Here is a 23525-nt window from a genome sequence, read left to right on the forward strand (position 1 = left end):
TTAAATAGTGATGAATCGGGCGTCGAGCTGTCGTTGTGAGTCACAAAATGAACACCTGTACGGTATGTGTGGGGGCGCGAGGTCACATAGTAAGTGAGTAGGGAATGCTTTGATTGCTTTATTTATAGTTAATGAAGGAATATTGAAAAATGTTAATGTGCAATGAAAGTAGGTGCTCAGGGACTCCAGGTGGAAATATGGTGGGAATGTCCTTCAACTGACAGGTTAAAAGGTCAACAATGATTAAAAATGGAGGGTTACGTACACGCCAAATGGTGAGATTAAGTTGAAAACATACATTCACACTCTCACATCACCAAGTCCATGTGTCTTAATGTTGTGATGAAACACTTTAATGAATATGGAGAGGATAACTTCAGCAAAGGGATTCAAAAACCGGGTGTAGAATGTCGATTTATTAGAAGGAGAGACGTCTTAAGTGCTATTTGGCGACGCGTGTTGCGTGTCTGTGTGTGTGCGACGTTGTGTCTTTCACGGAGGAAGCCGTCGACCACAGAGGGTGTTCATTTTGAGTTACCTTCACGTTTATTTTGTCTTGTTTTTGTCCTTCAGGGTTGCCGTACGTCTAAAAAAAAAAACGAGCAAAGTTGGGTTTTTTAGTCGATGCCACGTGATGAAGTTCTCGGATCAGTTTTACAGAGACGTGTTCGGCTCTCCCAGGAAGTCAAGTCGGACGGAACCGAAGTGAAAAGCATGATGATTTTTGATTTTGAGAGCCTAGAAATATAAGCTTGAGCGTAAAGGTTACACCGTGGTCACGAAAAACAAACAAAAAGATGCTTTTAAATGAGATTTTGTTTCATTCAGTTCTCCGTTCTGCTCTTTGTTATTATTGTTTAGTATCAGTGGAGTGTAATCAATGTAAACATCACATGAACACTCGCCCCCAAATATGAATGAATACGTTGAAAAAGGTGATGTCATCTAAAAAGGTCCAGAAATGAATTAAACTTTAAAGAGCCACCGTCTTCCCCTTCCATTTCTCGCGCCGTGCATTCGAAACTCTAAAAGTTTTTTCTTTCATTATCTTCAGTTTGTGCCTGTAGCTGTTCTGTAAAGCGCTGTAAACAAAACAACAACAAAAAAAGCAACAAATGAGATGATTCATCAGCCTTTATGTCCGTGACTTTGTAGAATTTATTTATTTATTTATTTATTGAACGTGTTCTCATGCTCAGCCTTTTACATTCGTGCCAAAACTGTTTTGCAGACAATTGTGTGTGTGTGTGTGTGTGTGTGTGTGTGTGTGTGTGCGTCATACAATGAATTCCAGGTATACATCAAAGTGTGTATCTGCACATCGGTATGTTGTTGTTGCTCATAGTTTACTCGCAGAATGCCTGGAGGTGTTAATAAAAACAAACATTTTAAGTGTTAATAAAGCCAGACGACACATTCCAGATTTACCGATAGACTGATGTCACGATGTGGAGGCAATACATGCGCACCCTGTCAGAGCACCTCGGGGCGACGCACGTGAAAACACACACCGAGGTGCGTCCGTTGATTGTTTTGCAGACGACGACCTCGACGACGACCTCGACGACGACCTCGACGACGCTCCCCTGGTGTTATTTATCTGTGTGTGTGTGTGTGTGTGTTCTGTACGGTTTACGCTTCTGGTACACGTTTTGTTTCTCATGTTGATTTTTACCAACAAAAAACAACATAGTTTTATGTCACGAAGCCACATGTCTTTTTTGTAAATAAATCAAATGTGAGATATATTAAAAAGATTTAAAATATGGCTTTGGCTGGTTTTTGATAAAGGCCCGTCTATTGTCACCGAACACATACGTCATTTATTTAAGTACATCACTTAAGTGTAATTTCGAGGTACTTTTACTTTACATTAACTTTTTCGTAACGTATACTTTTTTCATGACCACTGGAATTACTAATAACGTTGCTATTTTTTTCCCCTGCATATCAAGTGATCAAGTCGTAAAATAATAATAATAATACTTCGAATTTATATAGCGCTTTTCTAGACACTCAAAGACGCTTAAATAATACTAATAATAATAAATGAATAATAATAATTGTGTTGCATTATTATCCACTAAATATGAGTATATATAACGTATAGCAACCACTTTACTTTCTGCATAATAAATACTTAAGTGTAAGTTCATATGTAGGATTTGTACATTGTTATTACTGAAATAACTAATAATAGTTATTGCTTGTTCCCCCGTCACCTTTTTTGTAATCATAGTCTTGCAGGATTTGTAGAAATATATATATTTGTTCCCCATAGTCAGTCGTTGAGCTCAATTTCTGATGAAGACCTGGGCTCATGTGCAGCAGGTGAGTTGGGGTTGAGTCCACCAGCGGCGCATGCAGGTCACGTGGCTGCTGTCCTCAGATGAACCTCTCAGTGCTAATGAAAGAGGAGACGCCGCTGATTCCAGATCAGTGAACCACATCCACCCACAGCTCACACATTTCCTCTCTCTCTCCCTCTCTCTCTCTCTCTCAATCTTCTCACATCAAGATGTTCTCTGAGCCTTGAACCTTTGCGTTGAGCCGCACTTTGTCTCCGCCTAGCGGCCGCGGCCGGTACTGCGTGTTGGTTTGCTGATGGAGTGGATGTGATAAGAGACGTTGATTCCTCGTTCTAGCTGCACTGGAGGAAATGAACTAAAGATGTGCGAGATGAAGATCCTGCTCGGAGGGTTCAAATCTATAAGGTGAGCTACACGCTCTCACATATACAGCGTTTTAATGAACAATCAGAGCCAACTTGAATTTGACTCAAACAAGAAGTGCCTCATGTTTCTTATTAGTTCATAGAAATATAAAAATTCCAGAGGTTTTACAAACAAAAGACAAATTAATTTCCTGCCTTACTAACTAACTGTAACTCCACAGTTTTGGATTTGAACAAATGCTTATTTGTTGATAAGCATCTTGCACAGATAGTTTCTGTTTTTACTTTCTGAATAACTTTCTCTTGATGCCATCTGAGCATTTCTTTATTGTTCTAAAATGAATCAGATGTATCAGACACAGCACTACATGTGTACTTGTCATAGCACGGAAAGCACCGGCGTAAACAATGTTACTTTTATATTTACACGGTTTGTTTGAGAAGTCCAAACCAAACAGAATCTCACTGCAGAGTAAACAGAACAAAGTCGCATATATGGGGAAAAACAACAACATTTGAATGACAAAGAGATCTCCAAAGTGTGAGAATGCACCACGTAGAGGGATAGAGGACCAACGTGGTGTCATGGTTGAAGGTTTGTTTCAATGGAATGTGCCGAGTATGCAAAACATTACAGTCGGCTAGTTTATCATAAACTTCATTTGAAATGCCACTTGATGTAGTTTCTAATGTAATATGACAATAGAATATCAATAATGTACAGTTTCCTTGTGTCGGGGGTGTGTGTGTGTGAGGGTGGGGGGGGGGTCCAAACACATATTCCTTATAATGGCGTGGCCCCAAAGCGGCCTCGACAAAGGCCAGAGTTGTACTCGGGCCACTCAAAAGTCTGTCAGGTGTAACCTAAGTTTAAACATTAAGCATGGGAGTGTTTCCAGTTGGTCACTAATGATTAAACCTTTAAAGATGTTGAGGCGAACCCTGTCAGGTGATCAATATGTGTTTGTTGTCAATTATTGCTTTATCCTCTGTTTATTGCCCCCTTTTGTCACCGGACACCTTAAATAAAGATAACATTGCTCCCAAACATTAAAAAAAAGATAAATAGCTATTTTCAAATGTTACACCCGAGAGAAATATCTTGAAAAACAGATCTAGATGTGTGCATTGAGGAGTAAGGGGGGTCCATGATAGTGACCACCCCTTTGCACACTGAGGAGAACCCGGCGGTCTCTAGGACCCCGCGGCAGGCCGGGGCCCGACAGTCCTTTGCAGGCCCCTGCAGAGAGAGCGGTGCATCTGGAAGAGAGCTGGCCGGCTGAGGGAGGTGGAGGACGGGGAGAGAAGAGGAAGGAGGCTCCGGGAGCGAAAGCGAGACCCAAAAAAAAAAAAAAAAAAGGTCAGGCACCGGGACTTGGGGTGGGGTGGGGTGGGGTTGGGGGGGTGGGGGGGAATCGGGTAGAGATCACGCAGCGATTCACGCCTTTAAAATCCGTGTAACCCGGCACGGCACGGCACTGCTCGTCACAGGAAGGGCACCCTTCAATGTGGAGGGAAGCGCGAGAGCCCTGACGAGCGGAAGGCGCTCGAAGGAAATGAGGGAAATAGCGAATTTGAGTTTTTTTTTGCAGATGTGCTGATTGGACATCGCGACGTGCGCGTGAACTTGACCTAATTTAAAGCGCAGGACCAGGGGAGGGTGGGGGGGGGGGGCGGACCGCCGCTGCTAATAACATTGGCCTCATTAAAAATAATAATAATAACGGTGGATTTATACTTGAGTGGCCGTGGCCTGCAAAAGAGCCCCCCCGATGGTCACGATGCATATCCTCCATAACTTTTAATGCACAGTCTGATAATAACACATTGAAGTCGGTTGGTAATGTGAGCTCATGGGGCCGCTCGTGCTCGTGCTCGTGCTCGTGGCTTGACGTGCCTGGAAATGCGGTGACATTTAAACGCGCGTGTGGCCCAATAATATATTTATATTTTTTAAATATTTTAAATAACACGTTCTGGTTGTTGCCTGAGATTATTATTCCGGGAGAAAATCAGCCTGTTAGAGCGTTTGAAATTAATCATAACCGGCTGTCAACAATAGTGACGTCACCCGAAAAAGGACTATATGAATATTTCTTTTTTTTTTTTGCACATTTCAACGAGTCTCACGTGGCTGCTCCGTGTGCGCATGTCAGACTCCGATAGTGTAGCTTTAACACTTTTTAAGTGGGATGACATTTTATTTTTTATTTTTTTTTAAAGATAATAAATCTTGGATTCATTTTTGCAAACATCAGCAGCCCTTTAATGTTGACTGTGCTGTGCACCCATATACACCCACGTGGTGCAAAAGACCCTAAATACTGTAGGTGCTCATAGCCTATAGAAAAGCCTGTGAGGTTCCTGCACGTGACTTGCACTCAACAGAAAGAAAGCCGATGCTAAAAATAACCCACTTTATGACCGACGAGGTAACCACACGTGCACAAGATGTGTGTCCCTGGATGCACGAAGCTCACCTGTGAAACACCTTTTCTAAAACTCAAACGTGTACCTGATGATTGTCACGCCTCCTTTTCTTTTATCCTTCCAGGGGAGCGGAGAGAAGAGGGATCATCTCTCATTTCTTTTTTTTTTTTTTTTTTTGTTGCGTTTGAGTTTCGTTTCACCTCATCGTCTACATCGCCCCACCCCGTTAATCACATACCCCCCCCCCTCCCCCCCCCCCCAAAAAAAAAGCCCCAGGAAGGACTCAACGATGCCGTCCAACACCGTCACCAACACCAACAACAACACCAACAACAACATCCCGGCATTCAAAGGATCCGACTATGCCGATTCACCTGGAAACAGAGTGGTAAGAAACGGTGTTTCAGAGATGTTCGGGGTGTTGCTAAACGACCCGGGGGTCCACTTTAAAGCTCCGGGCTTCGTACGGTTTATTCGGTCATGTTTTATAAGCTGTTTATTAATATTGGATTTGAGTCCCCCATGTTTTTAAAGCTCTCATACTCACCAGATTCAAAAGGAGATTAGTTTCTCCTCAATGTGCCTTTTTTAGTATGTTCCCAAAATATCCGTAAAGAGTACATGTGTGCACGAGTGTGTTTTGATGTTACGTCGACGGTCACTACTGGTGACCGTTACGACACCCCCCCCCCCCTTTTGATTTTATGAATGGAGTTAAGTTTTCTGTCAAGCGGACGGCCTTTTTCATCTTAAGACCGGCGTGGAGTTTGCTTCAATTTCCTGTTCATCAAAGAAAAAGGTCAGATTTTTCATGATGCAGTGCGGCTCATCGTCAGGGTCACCGATGCTCCGGGGGGGGGGGGGGGGGGGGGTCGGCGTGGCAACATGCAGCCGTGCGGTGATGTGACATCCGCTGTTGTGGTGGTGCTTGGTGACGTGGGCGTTGGCTGGTGGAGCTGGAATGGCTCCACAGATTCTTTTTTTTATTTTACTGGTGGGTGGGGGGGGGGGGGGGGGGGGGGGGGGGGGGGGGGATCTGTCCTCTTCCTCTACGTTCCCATTACACAGTACTGCCCTTAGTCTTGTTGCCTGGCAACAGACATTGCCTTAAATAACCAGACTACCCAGATGGTAAACGCGCACAAATATGGACAATGTAAGTAGGGTTCACTCGAGGCAACAAGAAATCATATTTCAGGCTTTTTCTGGCATTTTTTGGGGGGGTGTTTTTCTACATAAAATATTGGGGGTGACGCTGCGTGTGAAAATGGCGTGCGGTGTCCGTTCAGTGTCTCTGAGCCGCAGCGATAGCAAAAGCACCACCGAATTGTGCCATCCATGTTCCCCAAAATGAGCCCGCACACCAGGCTGCATTCAAAACGTGCTATTATCTATGCAAATTCTGCGGCCTATGCAAGAAACCCTCCCCCCCCTCCCCCCGTAATCGCACAATGAACCGGGAACACGCATCCTCTCAGAGAGGCGTCGATATCTACATCTATAATAACCAGGCGGTAAACTCTTGTGTTTTCATCCAGAAAATTCCCCGATTGAATAATCCTGGGATCATTTATCCAGCAACCTTGTGTGCCACATTAATCACAGCGTCAGCTGCTCTGTGATATCACATCTATCTCTTTATGCAAATGAGGGGGGGACACATGATGGCTGATGGATTTATTCAATTTTTTTTTTAGCAGCAAACGCTCTCAGGAACGTAACGCGCTCCCCGACCTGCGTTTATTAAAAAGTCCTCCGTCTTTTTAAGTTATAAAGAATGGTTTTATGGCATTTTTGAGCAGAGAGAGAAGAGAATGTGTCACAAAGATCTCCGGCCGGCGTTACAACGTCAACTGTGACCCGTCAGATTGTGTGATCTGATCAGAATTTAACTTTTGGCATCTCAAAATGTGTATTTTCAGCCAGAAACAGTGACTTTGTAGTGGTTAGTTAAGTTGTTATGTTATTTATTTGTGCGTACACAAGTCACATGAACTGATAATAGATGGTACATGAAGGTGTGTGTCTTCTGTCCATGAAGCTTGAGTATTTAGATATGTCAGATGCTTTAATATTTTTGATAGGGTGGCGGTGATACGTTACTCCATCCTGTCAATATTTGATCAGTGATTTACTTTTTTAAACATTTTTATTCTTGACCTTTTCACTGGGACTTTTCACACCTTTCATCCATGGAAACAGCAGTTTGGGGGGAAACTCAAGCCCCATTTAGCAGGTTTTGATCCTATCACAGCAGATTTGTTTTATGTATATGTATATGTACATATACATATATATATATATATATATATATATATATATATATATATATGTGTCTAAAATACACCGCGGGTTGCTCCCTATCCTGGAAAGTGCAGTTTCTGTCATGTTATAATGTCGTCTGCCACTCAAACTGTAGTTATTTGTTTCCAGATCGTTTTGACATAATGTTCTAATGCAGGAAGACGAACTTAACTGCAGGAATGCAGCGCAGTGCAACTGCTTTTCTCCGGGTTATTAAGTCACCTAAATGGTATCTAACACCATCCACCATGCAGACTCATCTCCCAGTAATCTCCCGTCACGGTGTGTACACCACGGGGCCTACGGGTTGGAATAAAAGTACCCAACAAGTCAGCTGAGGGAGCTCATTTATCTTTAAAGGAATCTCACATTCAATACTGAAGGAATTTAATAAGGACCCAGCCTCCCCCCCCCCCCCCCCCTCCCCCCCACACCACCCCCTAACCCCCACCGCAGCTGTCAGGAATCTCATTTGCATGCCAGCCTGGTGCTGGTGGTCCCATTCAGTCGATATTGAACCCTCGGAGCATCGACATCATCTTTTCCTCCCCGTCAACTCCAGGGGTACTTTTACATGGCGCTTTTGTTCACGGGGGTAGACAGTTTTTTTTATTAATCAAAGGGGAAATTACAGCGCGGGGGAAGGGGGAGGGGGGGGGGGGGGGTCGACGTTTTTGTGATGGTGTCAAGAGGGGGGGGGGGTTGTCTGTGGTAAGGTCACCCCCCCCCCCCGCCACATGCTCAAGTGTTTTGAGAGTGGAGTTTTTTTTTGCTGTGTGTCCTGCAGATCTAGCGTCACTCCCCCGCTGCACCTTTTTTGGCTGAGGTGCAACCGCACGCCACTTAGCTCCAGCGTGCACGCTTTCTAAACTCTACGTGCATCCAGGTCTGAAATGTGCATCTGACATTCCCCTAAATTAGCGTGGCACGCTGAGTCTAAACGGCGTTGCGTCGCGTTGTGTTGTGTTGTGTTCACAGGGTGAAAGCACCACACTGGAAATGGACCCGATGAAGGAGGAGAAGTCGGCTAAAAGCGCCGCCTCTTGTAAAGCCGGCGCGCCTGGAAGGAAGCGCAAGCAGTTTCCAGTGAGTGTTGATCCGCTATGGTCCATCCACGCATGCTTGTTTTTTACTAGTATATTAACTAAAGATGAGATATTAGTTTTTTTTTCAGCGCAGCAACATAAAAAAGGAATAAAAACACAGTGTTTTTTGTCAAGTAATTCCCAAACTGTCCGGCTATGAATAGGAGGAGGAGAGAGAGTCAATGCCTTTTAAGGAATTTCCATCCCTTTAAGAATTCCTTTGCCTGCGGTCATAGTGGAGAGTTTGTGTGTGTACCATGCTGGGCTTATTGGATTGAAGCTGGGTAATGCTCATACGTTTCATTCATGTAAAAAAAAAAAAAAAACATTTTATCCAGTCACATGTTAAGGCAGCTGTTCCAAATATCCACACTTTTGTGTGTGTGTGTGTGGGGGGGGGGCAAGACGTTTATTAATCTTTTAAATATGGGGGATAAATGCACATATAAAAGGGTTTCGTTGTGTCGCAATCATTTGTGCACGTGAAAAGCAACAACACGAGAAGTGGGCGTGAACGTCGGATAGCAGGAACGAATGGACGCGGGGAGGTGGTTTTGGGGAGGTGGTTTTGGGGAGGTGGCTTTGGGGAGGTGGCTTTGGGGAGGTGGTTTTGGGGAGGTGGCTTTGGGGAGGTGGTTTTGGGGAGGTGGTTTTGGGGAGGTGGTTTTGGGGAGGTGGTTTTGGGGAGGTGGTTTTGGGGAGGTGGTTTTGGGGAGGTGGCTTTGGGGAGGTGGTTTTGGGGAGGTGGCTTTGGGGAGGTGGTTTTGGGGAGGTGGTTTTGGGGAGGTGGTTTTGGGGAGGTGGCTTTGGGGAGGTGGCTTTAGGGAGGTGGTTTTGGGATCTAGAAACCTCTCCGCGAGACGGCCACGTGTTTGGAGGCGAGTAGTGAATAGTGGGGAGGTGGCCGGGGGAGGATGTCCCCTACGGTGCACGCTGTTATCACGATTATCGCGCCTCCGCCATGACACCATGACAGCAGACTTTCCACTATGAACATATTTCCCTTACGTCACGTAAAGTGAAGTAGCTTCCATTGTTCCTCAAGCGTGACACGATAGCACCAAAACAATCTGCACAAGATATATAAATATATACAAATATCAACAGCCGGCGTTTAAAAATGTAAAATGTGGCGTCTCAGCTTTCATAAACGCCGCGCGTACGACTTTGTACTCACGCATAAACATCGGCGTGTCTCCACCCCGAACGCTACACCAACAAAGCCCTGATTTGATAATGACTCTTGGGCCAACATGTATCTATTTATCATTTGCATAAACATTAGCTCTAGAATCATGGTCATTAATTCTCACAGTGTGATTCGAGGGAGGAACGCGTCGACGAGTAAAGCAAAAACAAAAAAAGGGCTTTTTTTTTATGCTTTACTCGTTTTTTTACACATTTTTTTCTTCTCTTGTCAGGTGAAGCTGGTGAATATCTGTTAATGGTGGTATCTCGCCCCCCCCCCCCCCTTCCATTAAGTAAACTAGGTCAAATTAGGTCCACATGGAAAATGTTGCTTAAAAAAATGGCAACAAATTTAAAGCATTTATTAATTAATTTGATGTATTAACCAACATTGCTGCTCTTTATTATTATTATGCTCATAGGCAGTTTAACACATGTGCAAGCATTAAATATACATAACATAATATTTACAACTAATTTCCTCTTTTGGGCTCAATTAAGAGTGAAACCTGCCGTTCAATTTTTAGACAAACTAGCTGCTAGAAGATACATTTCTGATTAATAAGTCAATATATTTAAATAACGTGCAGATGAAACACATTTCAGGGCAGTGAATGACATGACCGATGTCATTATTTAACCCTCGTGCCTTTCATTACACTAAAACCAAAGAGTGAAATCACATCAGATACTAAAGCCACAGAAACACATCAATATTTGTTATTTTAATTGCAATCAAACAACTCCGGAAAGTTGATTTTATTTGCCACCAGACACTTGTTCTGCCGTCTGTTGCCGTGCAGAAAACAAAACAAAGCGCACGGCGGGGTCCGTCCGTCCGTCGCGGGCGAAGCTGGATTTGACGCTGATGAGAGAGAGCGTCCAAAGGTCGGGGGTCGTAAAACCAAAACGACGACCTGAAAGACGCTAGAGCGGTCCGAGGGGGGGGGGGGGGGGGGGGGCTGCATAGCTGGATGATAATCATCTGTTACACTCGCATTCTACTCCGTCCCTTTTGATCCATTGTTAATATAAAAAAAAAATATGGATTAGTGCCGCTTGTGTGTCAGCTGGTGACGCTGCAGCAGCAAATGGGATTAGGTGGCCAGTGTTTTATTTTGACCTCCGTCTGCCTGTCTGAGCGGCCCGATTTAATGACGGCGACCTTTGACCTCTGGCCGGGGCCACATGTAGTTCAGTGGGTCACTAATCTGTTGCGTAATTCTTCGAGCGACAGTTGTGTGTGGACCGGTTGTGAGGCATGTTGCCCGCCTTTGTGCATGGGCGCACACACACACACACACACACACACACACACACACACACACACACACACACACACACACACACACACACACACACTCTTTTTCTTTCCAGCTATGAATTGAGTGAGAATATTAACGGTGGATTTGTTGCTCTTGTTCTTCGTGTGAAACAGATTTACTGGAGCGCCTACAGTCGTTTACCGCAACGATGAAGTCATTTAGAGTTGTGCCCCCCCCCCCCCCCCCCCCCCCCCCCCCCCCCCCCCCCCCCCCCCCCCCCCCCGCGAGGAATGTTTTAAAAAACAACAACAACAACAACTTTGGCTTGACGTGGCTTCGTCTTCCAGTTCGTCTTTTTCCTTCAATTCTCATTGCGGTTTATTACACAGACGTTTTATAGGCCTCTGGGTCACATTATTAGAACCAGCTTTTTAAACTGCGTTTTCCTTTATTCACTCCTCAAGGACCGCGATTACATTTGACATTTTGAGCTCCCAGCACGGGGATCTTGTTTGTAAAATATCATCCGCTGAAAGACGAGACGCCTTTTTTACACCTCTACATCCACTACAGCGCTCGTCGGCAGGGCGACGGTCTGATCTCACAAGACGTGCTCCACTTTCTGCTCCCGGTAACCCAGTAACGGGAGAAAGACATTTTTATTATTTTTTTTTAGGGCTAATTTTAGGCCGGAGCAGACACATTCAAATTTCATCAAACGCGTGTGTGTGTGTGTGTGTGTGTGTGTGTGTGTGTGTGGTCGAGACAAAATCTTTTTTCTAGGTCTTCCTAAGACAAGTCGCAGATTTCTTTGAATATTATTATTCATATTTTTTTTTAACATTTTTACTTTATTCACCAGGGGAAAATTTCTTGATTTTTTTTACGAATATATACAATAAAATTTAAAAAAGCAAGACATATTACATTTAAAAAAAATTTAAAAATAAAGGAAATGTAAATGTAAGAAATTAAATGAAAATGAAGTGTATACAGTGTATCTATCTGATGTGAGGCAATAAGGCGTAAGACATGAACGTGTGCCGTCGTCACTTAAACCACATCTGGGGGGGAACAGAAGAGTTCAAACTGGACGTGAGCGATAAAAAAAAACAACCTCTTTGTTGTCAAACGGCCGACATTCTTGACATATTTCCGCGCCGATGTAATCACGAAAGGCACGGCCGTAAGAAGCTCAGCGGAACCGGCGCTGAAGTTTACAACTCCTGGTTTAAACGGAGCCGAGATGGGAAACGTCATCATTCACCGGCTAATAGCCGCAGACGTCGAGCTACGCGTCTGATTCTGTCCAGATAGAGACGAGAGGGTTTAAAGGGATGGAATTAAGCTCATCTTAAAATGAAATAGATGAACGCTTCGACCCGTGTGTTATGTCAAATAGCCCATTTAGCCAATAAAGACCGAGTAGTGCTTATCCTCAGTCTCATAGCGCCAGCTGTTTTATTGTTGTTTATTGTTGACCTTTTTCTCAAGCGTGCCGGATGACTTGTTGTATTTCCTGAAAAGGTTTTTGTTTACTGCAACCGGCTCGGCACCGTAGTACAACTCCAGAAACATCAGATGGTACTACAGCAATAACAACCTCCGAAGCTGACATAGCTAAAACATTTCCACCTTCCTCTTTCTTGCAGGCCGAGAGCTGTGGCTCTCTCAAAGGCGTCGCCGTGGGCAACAGCCACGCCGGAGCGGGGAGGCCGACCGCGGCGCAGGTCCACAACGGAGACGCCGGCGCTCACAGAGGCAGGACGTCCGACGCCCGCTTCCCCAAACAGGAGGAGAAGAGGGACGCGGAGAACGGGATCCCCGGGGACCCGCCCCCCCGCCGGGTGGAGGACGGCTCCCGGGGTCGGAGCCCGAGTCCGTCCCCGGAGGAGAACGGGTTCCAGCTCGGCCGGGAAGACCAGCAGGACTCGGAGAGGGACAAGGACGACGGCTCGGCGACGCCGTGCAAGAAGCGGGGGAGGCGGAAACTGGAGCGCCCGACGAAATGTGAGTTTTTTTTTTGGGGGGGGGGGGGGGGGGGGGGCTTTCACGCTCGACTCTCCTTCTGCTCTCTGTGGATCTGGCGCGGAAAGTCACCTGACTCGACTCGTACGTGATGCCGACTAGAACTGGACATGGATGTCAGACTGACACGGGGAGCGAGGATTAGTGACGCTGAGGTCAAATGTGTTGCACTCGCGCCGCTGCAAGGAAGGAAAGGCACAAGCAAAATATTAGGGCCGCACTGTAAATCCTAATTATGATGTAATTGGCGTCCTTCGTCTGCTGTCTGCTTGTCTGGCTAGCAGAGCCGCCGTGTGCACCACGCTGTCACTAACTGCACCCACGGAATAAACATTATCACATTTTTTGGGAGAGAAACAAAAAACTAACCGCAATTTCTGGCTATAATTGGGGAGGGGGGGGGGGGGGGGGGCTTAGCTAAGGGTCAATTGTGGTAAAGAGTTTCAGTCAATCCACATGTCATTTAAAATACAACTTCATTTTCCACAGAAAAGGTGGAAAAATATCAAAACACACACACACACGCACACAATTACAACATGAACACCCAGAGTAATATATTACAATTAATTAAAAGACAAAAACACCAAAGAAAAAAAACGATGAAACACTTTTATAATCAGGCAAGAATCCACAAGTGCGGCTTTTTGTGCCTTTTTTTAATTGTAATTTTACCGAAAAACTATTACTACTAACTACTAAGTAGTAATTAATTATGTGCGGCTCGTGAATTGATTAGTCCGTAGACAGAAACTTAATCTGAATGTCAGCCAAGAGCTTCAGGAAACCACGACGACGGGAGTCTTTCACAGTCTTCTCATATTTTTGGGGGGATCAAGCGAATGAATCGGCACAGGACTAAATGTCCGATTGATTGATTATGAAAAACGTATATTTTTACGTTGGCCAGTGGGGCACGCTCACGTGCACAAACATGCACTATGTCAACAAAGAAGAAGCTCTGATAAGGACACACGGGGGGGGGGGGGGGGGGGGTCGTAGTCCATTAGTCCACTATGTCTTTACACAGTAAATAGACGTTTCCACGTAAGTGCTTTGAATATAATGTCGGAAAAAACCTTTTAAAACACGACGTTTTTGCAGACTTGTTCGTTGTCACGGATACGCTGACAGCTATCCAACAATGTCGCCGCGCATTTCTTGACGACTGACTCGAGGGTGTGAAAAAGGAAATGATTATGACTCCCAAGAATCGAATCGAAGAAAAATGCATCAATGAAAAAAAGTTGTACACATTTTTTGTATTATGCATAATTTTTTTTAATTAAGTTTTGGTCCCGCGGAAGTGAATCTGCAGCAGCAGCAGATTACCTGAGCACGAAGAGGTGATATGAATCGGGGGGGGTGGGGGGGGGGGGCCTTGTTGGGAGAGAGTGGTGCTGACAGGTAGTTTTTAGTCCAAGATGGAGATTAAGAATATCACTTAGCTGCCCCTCCACTCTCTCTCTCTCTCTCTCTCTCTCTCGCTCCTCTCTCTCGGCCTCAGAGACACCTGCTATGACCTTGATGAGGACCGCAGTAAAATAAAGCCAGGAGGAAGAGCGACCCCGTCTCCTAGCAACCGGCCTCTGTTGGAGGCGCTGGCAGGTCCTCTGTTGTGGCCGTCTCTCCCCGGCCCCCGGGTAGGAGGGGACGGGGGGGGGGGGGGGGGAGGCCCTGCCAGGTGGATGGCGTCGTGCCCAGACCTCTTTTTTACAAACCGAGGCCGCGCTCCACATTCACCTGATATCTGTGTCGTCTGGAATCGGTTACTTCGCTTTTGAAGCGTGCAGAATCGGGGATAACCCCTGTTAGCTGACGGTGTAAAACGGCCAGAACCGGGTCGGCATCTCGGGGACGAACCCAGAGGTTATGACAAACATCATCAACATCTGTCTGTCTGTCTGTAGACAGACAGGTAATTGGCTTTTAGCAGACCCATATAAATAGGAGATTTGTTTTTCTACATCTGGGCAGAAAAAATGGATCACAGCATCGATCGACCGGATAAGTTTCCGTACCGATCGGTATGTTGGTTTACTTTCGGTCCATCCCTTTTTAAAAGGTGTCTGAGTGCCGATACCCTGAACGTTTACATATGAGAACATACATTTTAGGTTTTTCTGGTCACAAAGGAGCTTCGACGTCATTTATAGAGTTTAAGTTGTCGCATTAACCACAAAGAGAAGAAGACGCACAAAAGTACACAAGATCATCTGCACTGTCCTCCACCTTTGATGACCTTGTGTAGAAACTAGCCTCCCGCATGTAGACCAACTCAAGCTCACCCGACGAGCAGAACTAAACATTCCTTGTAACTCTCGAACAAACCACTTTGTGACGGGCTCGACCGCATGTTTACTGACTCAATTGCAGCAGCGGCGGCAGCAGCTACAATAAACAATTATTTGTATTAATTATCCCTCCTTAACTGAACTATCTCTAAACACAGTGTCACTCATAACACACACGTTAACGGCATGTGACCCCGTTTGTTTATCGTATCAGTGGCACACAGGAAGTGTCTTTTACAAGCTGACAGAAAGAGGAAGTGAGATGTCCGCATGAGCAGTTTCAGTCGCAAAGAAGTACGGACGAGATTAAAAGGTCTGCGCGGGGGGGGGGGGGGGGGGGGGGTCTGCAGGTCCCTCGAGACCTGCAGCAGATGTTAATAACGTGGTTTTCTTTCTTCTTTAGTGGCCGTCACGTTGCAATGTGCAAACTCAAGTTTGTGAGTGACATCTGATGCCTGACGAGACGTTGAAACGACATCTCTAGAGGATCAAAATAATCTGCAGGATTGAGACAATAAAAGGCTGTATAATTAAAAAATGTGCGAAGCATTCAGGGAGCGGACGAGAGCATAACGTGGCAGGAGGGGGGGGGGGGCACCCGATACTGTTGGTATATTAACCTCAGAGAGGCGAGTCCGGGTTACAGGGTTTCTGTTATCCATCTGGAGGGCACAGGAAGGACTCAAGGGAGTCAAAAATATGAGAAGACTGTGAAAGACTCAAGGTAGACAACACTACCCAGCTCCCCTTCACAAACCCAGTGACCTTGGCAGTCCGCCCCGCCCCACAGATTTGTTATATGGTCACTTATTCCCGGTAAGGACGAGGAGAGAGGAGAGAGGGATATGAAGAGGGGGGGGGGAGAGAGCAAGGAGGGAGGGAGCTAGGGAGGAGCAGGGGGCTCAGCTACACATGGAACTAACTTGAAGAGGCCGCTTAGAGAGCGCACTATTGTCTGGAGGGGTACTTCACTGGTGTCGGCCGTGCAGAGAACAACGCCTCCAAAAAGGTCGTCCCGAGCCTCTCGGGGGCTGGAGTGTTACGATAGTGTTTGTGCCTCCGGCTCAGCGGACACAGTCGTGTTTACTTTAATTTAAGGCGCAGCTGCTCGAAGGACGCCGGAGTCTCGGGGCACTCGTGTTGAGTTTAACAACGTGAAAGTGATACCGTGGGTGTTAATTTGAATTTCTGGGATGACGCAGATTGTCTCTCGGCTTCCTTTATCTATTCTTTTTTTTCGGCTGACACTGCGGTCTTTAAAAGTGTTTCAGCTGGGTGGTTTCCACGCTCCCCGGCTAACCCCCACACCGCTCCGCTAGACGCGGGGAAACAATGCTGTTAAAGAATGAATAACACGCCCCCCCCAAAAAAACATGGCCAAGTTAGTGGGAAATCCCAACTGGAGCTTTTATTGTGTTCAACATATCTTTTTTTTTAATCAGACTGCGGTTTCAGTAGCCCGTTTCACCAAATATTCTCTGTGCTATTTTTGACGCTGCTGCTTCTGGTTTTTGCAACTTCCTCTGAACATAAAGGGCATTTTCTTTCCTGTGGAACATATTTTGTCTTTCGAATAATCTGCTGTGGGTATTTTTAAGAATCCTGTCAGTTTTTGAGGACATATTTAAGGTTATTTAAAGTAGCAAAAAATGAATATACTCCTTTGTAGGTAAAAAGTCCAACGGGAAATTGGTTTTATTGGAGGAAAAAGTCTAAATAAAACAAGTGTAAGCGGCAACATGTAATGCGAGTAACGGAGCGTGTCAACCCGAGATGGGCACTCGAGTCCTTGAGACTTCACACAGTGACTTGAGACTGATGTATTTAGTCTCAAGTCAACTTGTCCTTGTTCTATTTATCTTTTAATTGAAGTCTTGAGCGTGCTCTCAATGTTGTTTATTTTATCGAAAACGGTATGCTAATACGCACAAGAGTGATGATAATGTACCACGTGCTCTGAATTCCTGAGACATGGCTTGCATTGTGTTGCATTTTGATATACCGCACATTCTCAAGTTTTGGTAGTGTACTCTTAGTATACATGGTTAATACAGATTGATCACGATCATAGCCCTTTGTGAACGCCGTGGGTGGAGGCCAAGGTCAGAAGTGTGACATTTTGCCAAAATAAACCCCACTCATCATAACCTGTGGCAGCCACTACAAACTCTCTGGGCTGCATCAATCCCTCTCTCGGCGTGACTTTAATTTGATCGAACACTAACTGAATTTAAGGTAATAAATGAGATATTGATAAATGCGAGGCCACTCCAGGTTTTAAACGCGGATACGAGGCTAACCGATGTGGCCAATTTCCGCTCTCCCATGAATGATTCAGGACATCCATTGTGTCGCTGTCTTCTCTCTAGATGTGGAGCACAAGGAGGAGGACAGGCGCGATGCAGTCAAGACCGAGGTAAGATTTCTGCTCAGTGTTTTTCTTTCCTTCTGGCTGGTGTAACTCTTGAGGTGTCTTTCACACTTGCAAGGACTTCCTTTTTTAGGGGTGAATCGTAGCCTTCCTTGTCACCAACCTCTCGCTGCTCGTCGCGGTGGAGCTCCAACAGAAGCAAGAGAGATTTTTTTTTTTGTTTTTTTACTAGAAAAAGGACAGTTTTTGTTGCAGAAACACTTAATATAAATACATCAGCCTGTCCAGCAGCTTTGTAGGCCATGTTGTATGCTTGATGAGGTGTATGTGTTGTTTTGCATGACTGGAGCTGGGCAGGCATCTTGGGAAATACGCTTATTTGTTTTCTTGTCGAGAGTTAGACGTCAGTCTCATATTAGCTGGAGCCTTGTCAGATTATGATAACATAAAGACTGGGAGCAGAAGGGAACAGCTAGCCGGGCTCTGCCCACATTAATAAATACCTTATAGATCTATTACGTCAAACTGGTTTTCTGTGTATTAAACCTTTTGACACTTACACTCCCAGAAGGAGCTTGCACCAAAAGTAAACTGTATCTGCCTCATTGCTAGATTATATCTTAGTTGTCTGCCTCATTTGTAGATTATATCTTAGTTATCTGCCTCATTGCTAGATTATATCTTAGTTATCTGCCTCATTGCTAGATTATATCTTAGTTATTTGCCTCATTGCTAGACTATAGCTTAGTTATCTGCCTCATTGCTAGATTATATCTTAGTTATTTGCCTCATTGCTAGACTATATCTTAGTTATCTGCCTCATTGCTAGATTATATCTTAGTTATTTGCCTCATTGCTAGACTATAGCTTAGTTATCTGCCTCATTGCTAGACTATATTTTAGTTATCTGCCTCATTGCTAGACTAGAGCTTAGTTATCTTCCTCATTGCTAGACTAAATTTTAGTTATCTGCCTCATTGCTAGACTAGAGCTTAGTTATCTTCCTCATTGCTAGACTAGAGCTTAGTTATCTTCCTCGTTGCTAGACTATATCTTAGTTATCTGTCTCATTGCTAGACTAGATCTTAGTTATCTGTCTCGTTGCTAGACTATATCTTAGTTATCTTCCTCATTGCTAGACTAGAGGCTTAGTTATCTTCCTCATTGCTAGACTATATCTTAGTTATCTGTCTCGTTGCTAGACTAGAAGCTTAATTATTTGCCTCGTTGCTAGACTAGAGCTTAGTTATCTGTCTCATTGCTAGACTAGAGCTTAGTTATCTGTCTCATTGCTAGACTAGAAGCTTAGTTATTTGTCTCATTGCTAGACTAGATCTTAGTTATCTGTCTCATTGCTAGACTAGAAGCTTAATTATTTGCCTCGTTGCTAGACTAGAGCTTAGTTATCTGTCTCATTGCTAGACTAGAAGCTTAGTTATTTGTCTCATTGCTAGACTAGAGCTTAGTTATCTGTCTCATTGCTAGACTAGAGCTTAGTTATCTGTCTCATTGCTAGACTAGAAGCTTAGTTATTTGTCTCATTGCTAGACTAGAGCTTAGTTATCTGTCTCATTGCTAGACTAGAAGCTTAATTATTTGCCTCGTTGCTAGACTATATCTTAGTTATCTGTCTCATTGCTAGACTAGAAGCTTAGTTATTTGTCTCATTGCTAGACTAGATCTTAGTTATCTGTCTCGTTGCTAGACTAGAAGCTTAATTATTTGTCTCATTGCTAGACTAGATCTTAGTTATCTGTCTCATTGCTAGACTAGAAGCTTAATTATTTGCCTCGTTGCTAAACTATATCTTAGTTATCTGCCTCAATGCTAGACTAGAGGCTTAGTTATCTGTCTCGTTGCTAGACTAGAAGCTTAATTATTTGCCTCGTTGCTAGACTAGATCTTAGTTATCTGTCTCATTGCTAGACTAGAGCTTAGTTATCTGTCTCATTGCTAGACTAGAAGCTTAGTTATTTGTCTCATTGCTAGACTAGATCTTAGTTATCTGTCTCATTGCTAGACTAGAAGCTTAATTATTTGCCTCGTTGCTAAACTATATCTTAGTTATCTGCCTCAATGCTAGACTAGAGCTTAGTTATCTTCCTCATTGCTAGATTAGAAGCTTAGTTATCTGTCTCATTGCTAGACTAGAAGCTTAGTTATTTGTCTCATTGCTAGACTAGAAGCTTAGTTATCTGTCTCATTGCTAGACTAGAGCTTAGTTATCTGTCTCATTGCTAGATTAGAAGCTTAGTTATTTGTCTCATTGCTAGACTAGAAGCTTAGTTATCTGTCTCATTGCTAGACTATATCTTAGTTATTTGCCTCATTGCTAGACTAGATCTTAGTTATTTGCCTCGTTGCTAGACTAGAGCTTAGTTATCTGTCTCGTTGCTAGACTAGAAGCTTAGTTATTTGCCTCATTGCTAGACTATAGCTTAGTTATCTGCCTCATTGCTAGACTATATTTTAGTTATCTGCCTCATTGCTAGACTAGAGCTTAGTTATCTTCCTCATTGCTAGACTAAATTTTAGTTATCTGCCTCATTGCTAGACTAGAGCTTAGTTATCTTCCTCATTGCTAGACTAAATTTTAGTTATCTGCCTCATTGCTAGACTAGAGCTTAGTTATCTTCCTCATTGCTAGACTAGAGCTTAGTTATCTTCCTCATTGCTAGACTATATCTTAGTTATCTGTCTCATTGCTAGATTAGAAGCTTAGTTATTTGTCTCATTGCTAGACTAGATCTTAGTTATCTGTCTCGTTGCTAGACTATATCTTAGTTATCTTCCTCATTGCTAGACTAGAGCTTAGTTATCTTCCTCATTGCTAGACTATATCTTAGTTATCTGTCTCGTTGCTAGACTAGAAGCTTAATTATTTGCCTCGTTGCTAGACTAGAGCTTAGTTATCTGTCTCATTGCTAGACTAGAGCTTAGTTATCTGTCTCATTGCTAGACTATAAGCTTAGTTATTTGTCTCATTGCTAGACTAGAGCTTAGTTATCTTCCTCATTGCTAGACTATATCTTAGTTATCTGTCTCGTTGCTAGACTAGAAGCTTAATTATTTGCCTCGTTGCTAGACTAGAAGCTTAATTATTTGCCTCGTTGCTAGACTAGAAGCTTAGTTATCTGTCTCGTTGCTAGACTAGATCTTAGTTATCTGTCTCATTGCTAGACTAGAAGCTTAATTATTTGCCTCGTTGCTAGACTAGATCTTAGTTATCTGTCTCATTGCTAGACTAGAAGCTTAATTATTTGCCTCGTTGCTAGACTAGAGCTTAGTTATCTGTCTCATTGCTAGACTAGAGCTTAGTTATCTGTCTCATTGCTAGACTAGAAGCTTAGTTATTTGTCTCATTGCTAGACTAGATCTTAGTTATCTGTCTCATTGCTAGACTAGAAGCTTAATTATTTGCCTCGTTGCTAAACTATATCTTAGTTATCTGCCTCAATGCTAGACTAGAGCTTAGTTATCTTCCTCATTGCTAGATTAGAAGCTTAGTTATCTGTCTCATTGCTAGACTAGAAGCTTAGTTATTTGTCTCATTGCTAGACTAGAAGCTTAGTTATCTGTCTCATTGCTAGACTAGAGCTTAGTTATCTGTCTCATTGCTAGATTAGAAGCTTAGTTATTTGTCTCATTGCTAGACTAGAAGCTTAGTTATCTGTCTCATTGCTAGACTAGATCTTAGTTATTTGCCTCGTTGCTAGACTAGAAGCTTAGTTATCTGTCTCATTGCTAGACTATATCTTAGTTATTTGTCTCGTTGCTAGATTAGAAGCTTAGTTATTTGTCTCATTGCTAGACTAGAAGCTTAGTTATCTGTCTCATTGCTAGACTATATCTTAGTTATTTGCCTCATTGCTAGACTAGATCTTAGTTATTTGCCTCGTTGCTAGACTAGAGCTTAGTTATCTGTCTCGTTGCTAGACTATAAGCTTAGTTATTTGCCTCATTGCCAGACTAGAAGCTTAGTTATCTGTCTCGTTGCTAGACTAGAAGCTTAGTTATCTGCCTCATTGCTAGACTAGAAGCTTAATTATTTGCCTCATTTATAGACTAGAAGCTTAGTTATTTGTTATTATTTGAGTAGTTCTCTTGCCTTTGGACTTGTGAAAGAAATGGTACCTACCGGGGAATAGATTTGAAATATCAAATACACTTGGGAGCTCGTCAGTTCAGTCGGTGCCGGTGACCTCGAGGCCGTTGCCAGGGAGTTGTGATTAGACACTGTGGCATCACTTCTTGCCGCATGACCAATCACAAACTGACGGCACCATACGGCAGACCAACATGTGAGTCGACATCTTTTTAGGAATTAGACGCCCCCCGTGGCCTCAACCGCAAATTACTCACTTGTTAACCAGAGTCTGTCTCCGGTGACAGACTGGGAGCACAGATTTACTCCAAATCTGGATGCTTTCTTTTGAGAGAAGAAGGAAAGAACCCAAAAACAAGTAGCTAACTTTTTTTTTAATTTTTTTTTTTTTTTTAACAGCTTAAACAGGGAGGTCGAGGCAGGAGGGGAGATGGTTGGGAGATCGGCCTACGTCAGAGGCCCATGCCCAGAATAACCTTCCAGGCTGGTGACCCTCATTTCATTAGCAAGAGGACCAGAGAGGAATGGCTGGCCAAGTGGAAGATGGAGGTGAGTACCCCAGCTCTGTCCCAGCCACCGTAGAGTACAAGAGCAGGTCGTGGTAGATAGGGCTTGTGGCGCATTAACGGCCAAGTGTATTTGATGGGTCATTTGATATCTCATGAAGGTACCATTTATTTCAGAGGATTATTTTTCCCAGGGCTCTCTGGCTCAGTCAGAAACATTTCCTGACTTTGTGCTTGCCTATTGTATCAGTTCAGGAAACGTCCGTGACCTCTGCTATGGAAATGTTCATGTAAATTTAGATTTGCACCTGCTTTTTTTTTTCTTCTTCTTTCCAATTTCATTAGAGACTATTTATTGCGGCGTCAAATAGTTCCAATTAAAACTTTCCACATAAATGTTGCGCGATAACAGGAAGTTAATGGACCTTGACATCGTTTTGCCAACGTCAAATAACTCCTTGAGGCATTTCAGAGAATTGGAAATGTCTCTGTGTCAACCGAGCAGACCTCATGGACCCATGGAGATCTCGGGATTTGACGGAAAGCTACTAAATTATGGATCTTGCTTTGTCAACAAACTGGTATTATTTACTGCATATGGAAAGACAGCTCACTGCTCAGTCTATGTGCTAATTTATCCCCAAACTTTTCCTTTTGGACAATTATTAGAAGCTCCTAATGCAGCTGCATGATGTTAAATACTGAAGTTCCCCACATTGGCCATTACTAAGTCACGTATACAATATGACTCCTGGTAGTAATGTAGTTGCATAACGAGGATTCTCCGTCGTATCAACGCGGGGTCGTCCATGTCTCCTGCCTCCCCGGCTCTAATCTGGTGAGGGGCTCAAGAGAGCGGCCGTAAAAATGTCTCCAGGGAGGAATCATTGCCAAATTAGCAGGACACGCTGGGGTGAAAATTCGGTGATGTATACGAGGCCAGCGGAGGTAGTGGATCTTCTTCAACAAGTTGCTCTACAAGGGTTGAGATTTAAGGGGTTTTGCAGAATACAAATTCGTATTATGTTTGTTTGTTTTTTATCGTATTTGCCCAAATAATGATTAGTTTTGATTAGCTCCTGAGGCGCAACGTGATGCTTTAGCTTCAGCTTGAGTTCTGCTCTCCACACACAGAGCTTCGCTGTTGCATGTTTCTGCAGCAGGGAGGACGCGGTGGCTGAAAGGGTTACTGCCGTCTTGCACTTCTTCTCTCTCTCTTTCTCTCTCTCTCTCTTTTCCTTCTTTTCATGGGCCTTGTGTTACAGTGGACTTTCC

General features: G+C 43.9%; 1 protein-coding gene across 2 annotated transcripts in view; it reads left to right on the forward strand.

Moving 5' to 3' along the window:
• The first annotated feature begins 5234 nt into the window (after positions 1–5234).
• dnmt3ab (DNA (cytosine-5-)-methyltransferase 3 alpha b) overlaps positions 5235–23525 on the forward strand; it is a 32734-nt gene continuing 14443 nt past the window's right edge. The window contains exons 1-5 of one of the 2 annotated variants that reach the window (XM_034563366.1): positions 5374–5492; positions 8387–8494; positions 12599–12956; positions 17638–17684; positions 22144–22293. In XM_034563366.1, the coding sequence (XP_034419257.1) occupies positions 5394–5492; positions 8387–8494; positions 12599–12956; positions 17638–17684; positions 22144–22293 (762 nt within the window). In that variant the 5' untranslated portion in view covers positions 5374–5393. Of the gene's footprint in view, positions 5493–8386; positions 8495–12598; positions 12957–17637; positions 17685–22143; positions 22294–23525 lie in introns of both variants that reach the window. The other variant, XM_034563367.1, reaches the window with a different exon arrangement.

This window comes from Cyclopterus lumpus, chromosome 22 (assembly GCF_009769545.1).
Source record: "Cyclopterus lumpus isolate fCycLum1 chromosome 22, fCycLum1.pri, whole genome shotgun sequence".
Taxonomy (NCBI): domain Eukaryota; kingdom Metazoa; phylum Chordata; class Actinopteri; order Perciformes; family Cyclopteridae; genus Cyclopterus; species Cyclopterus lumpus.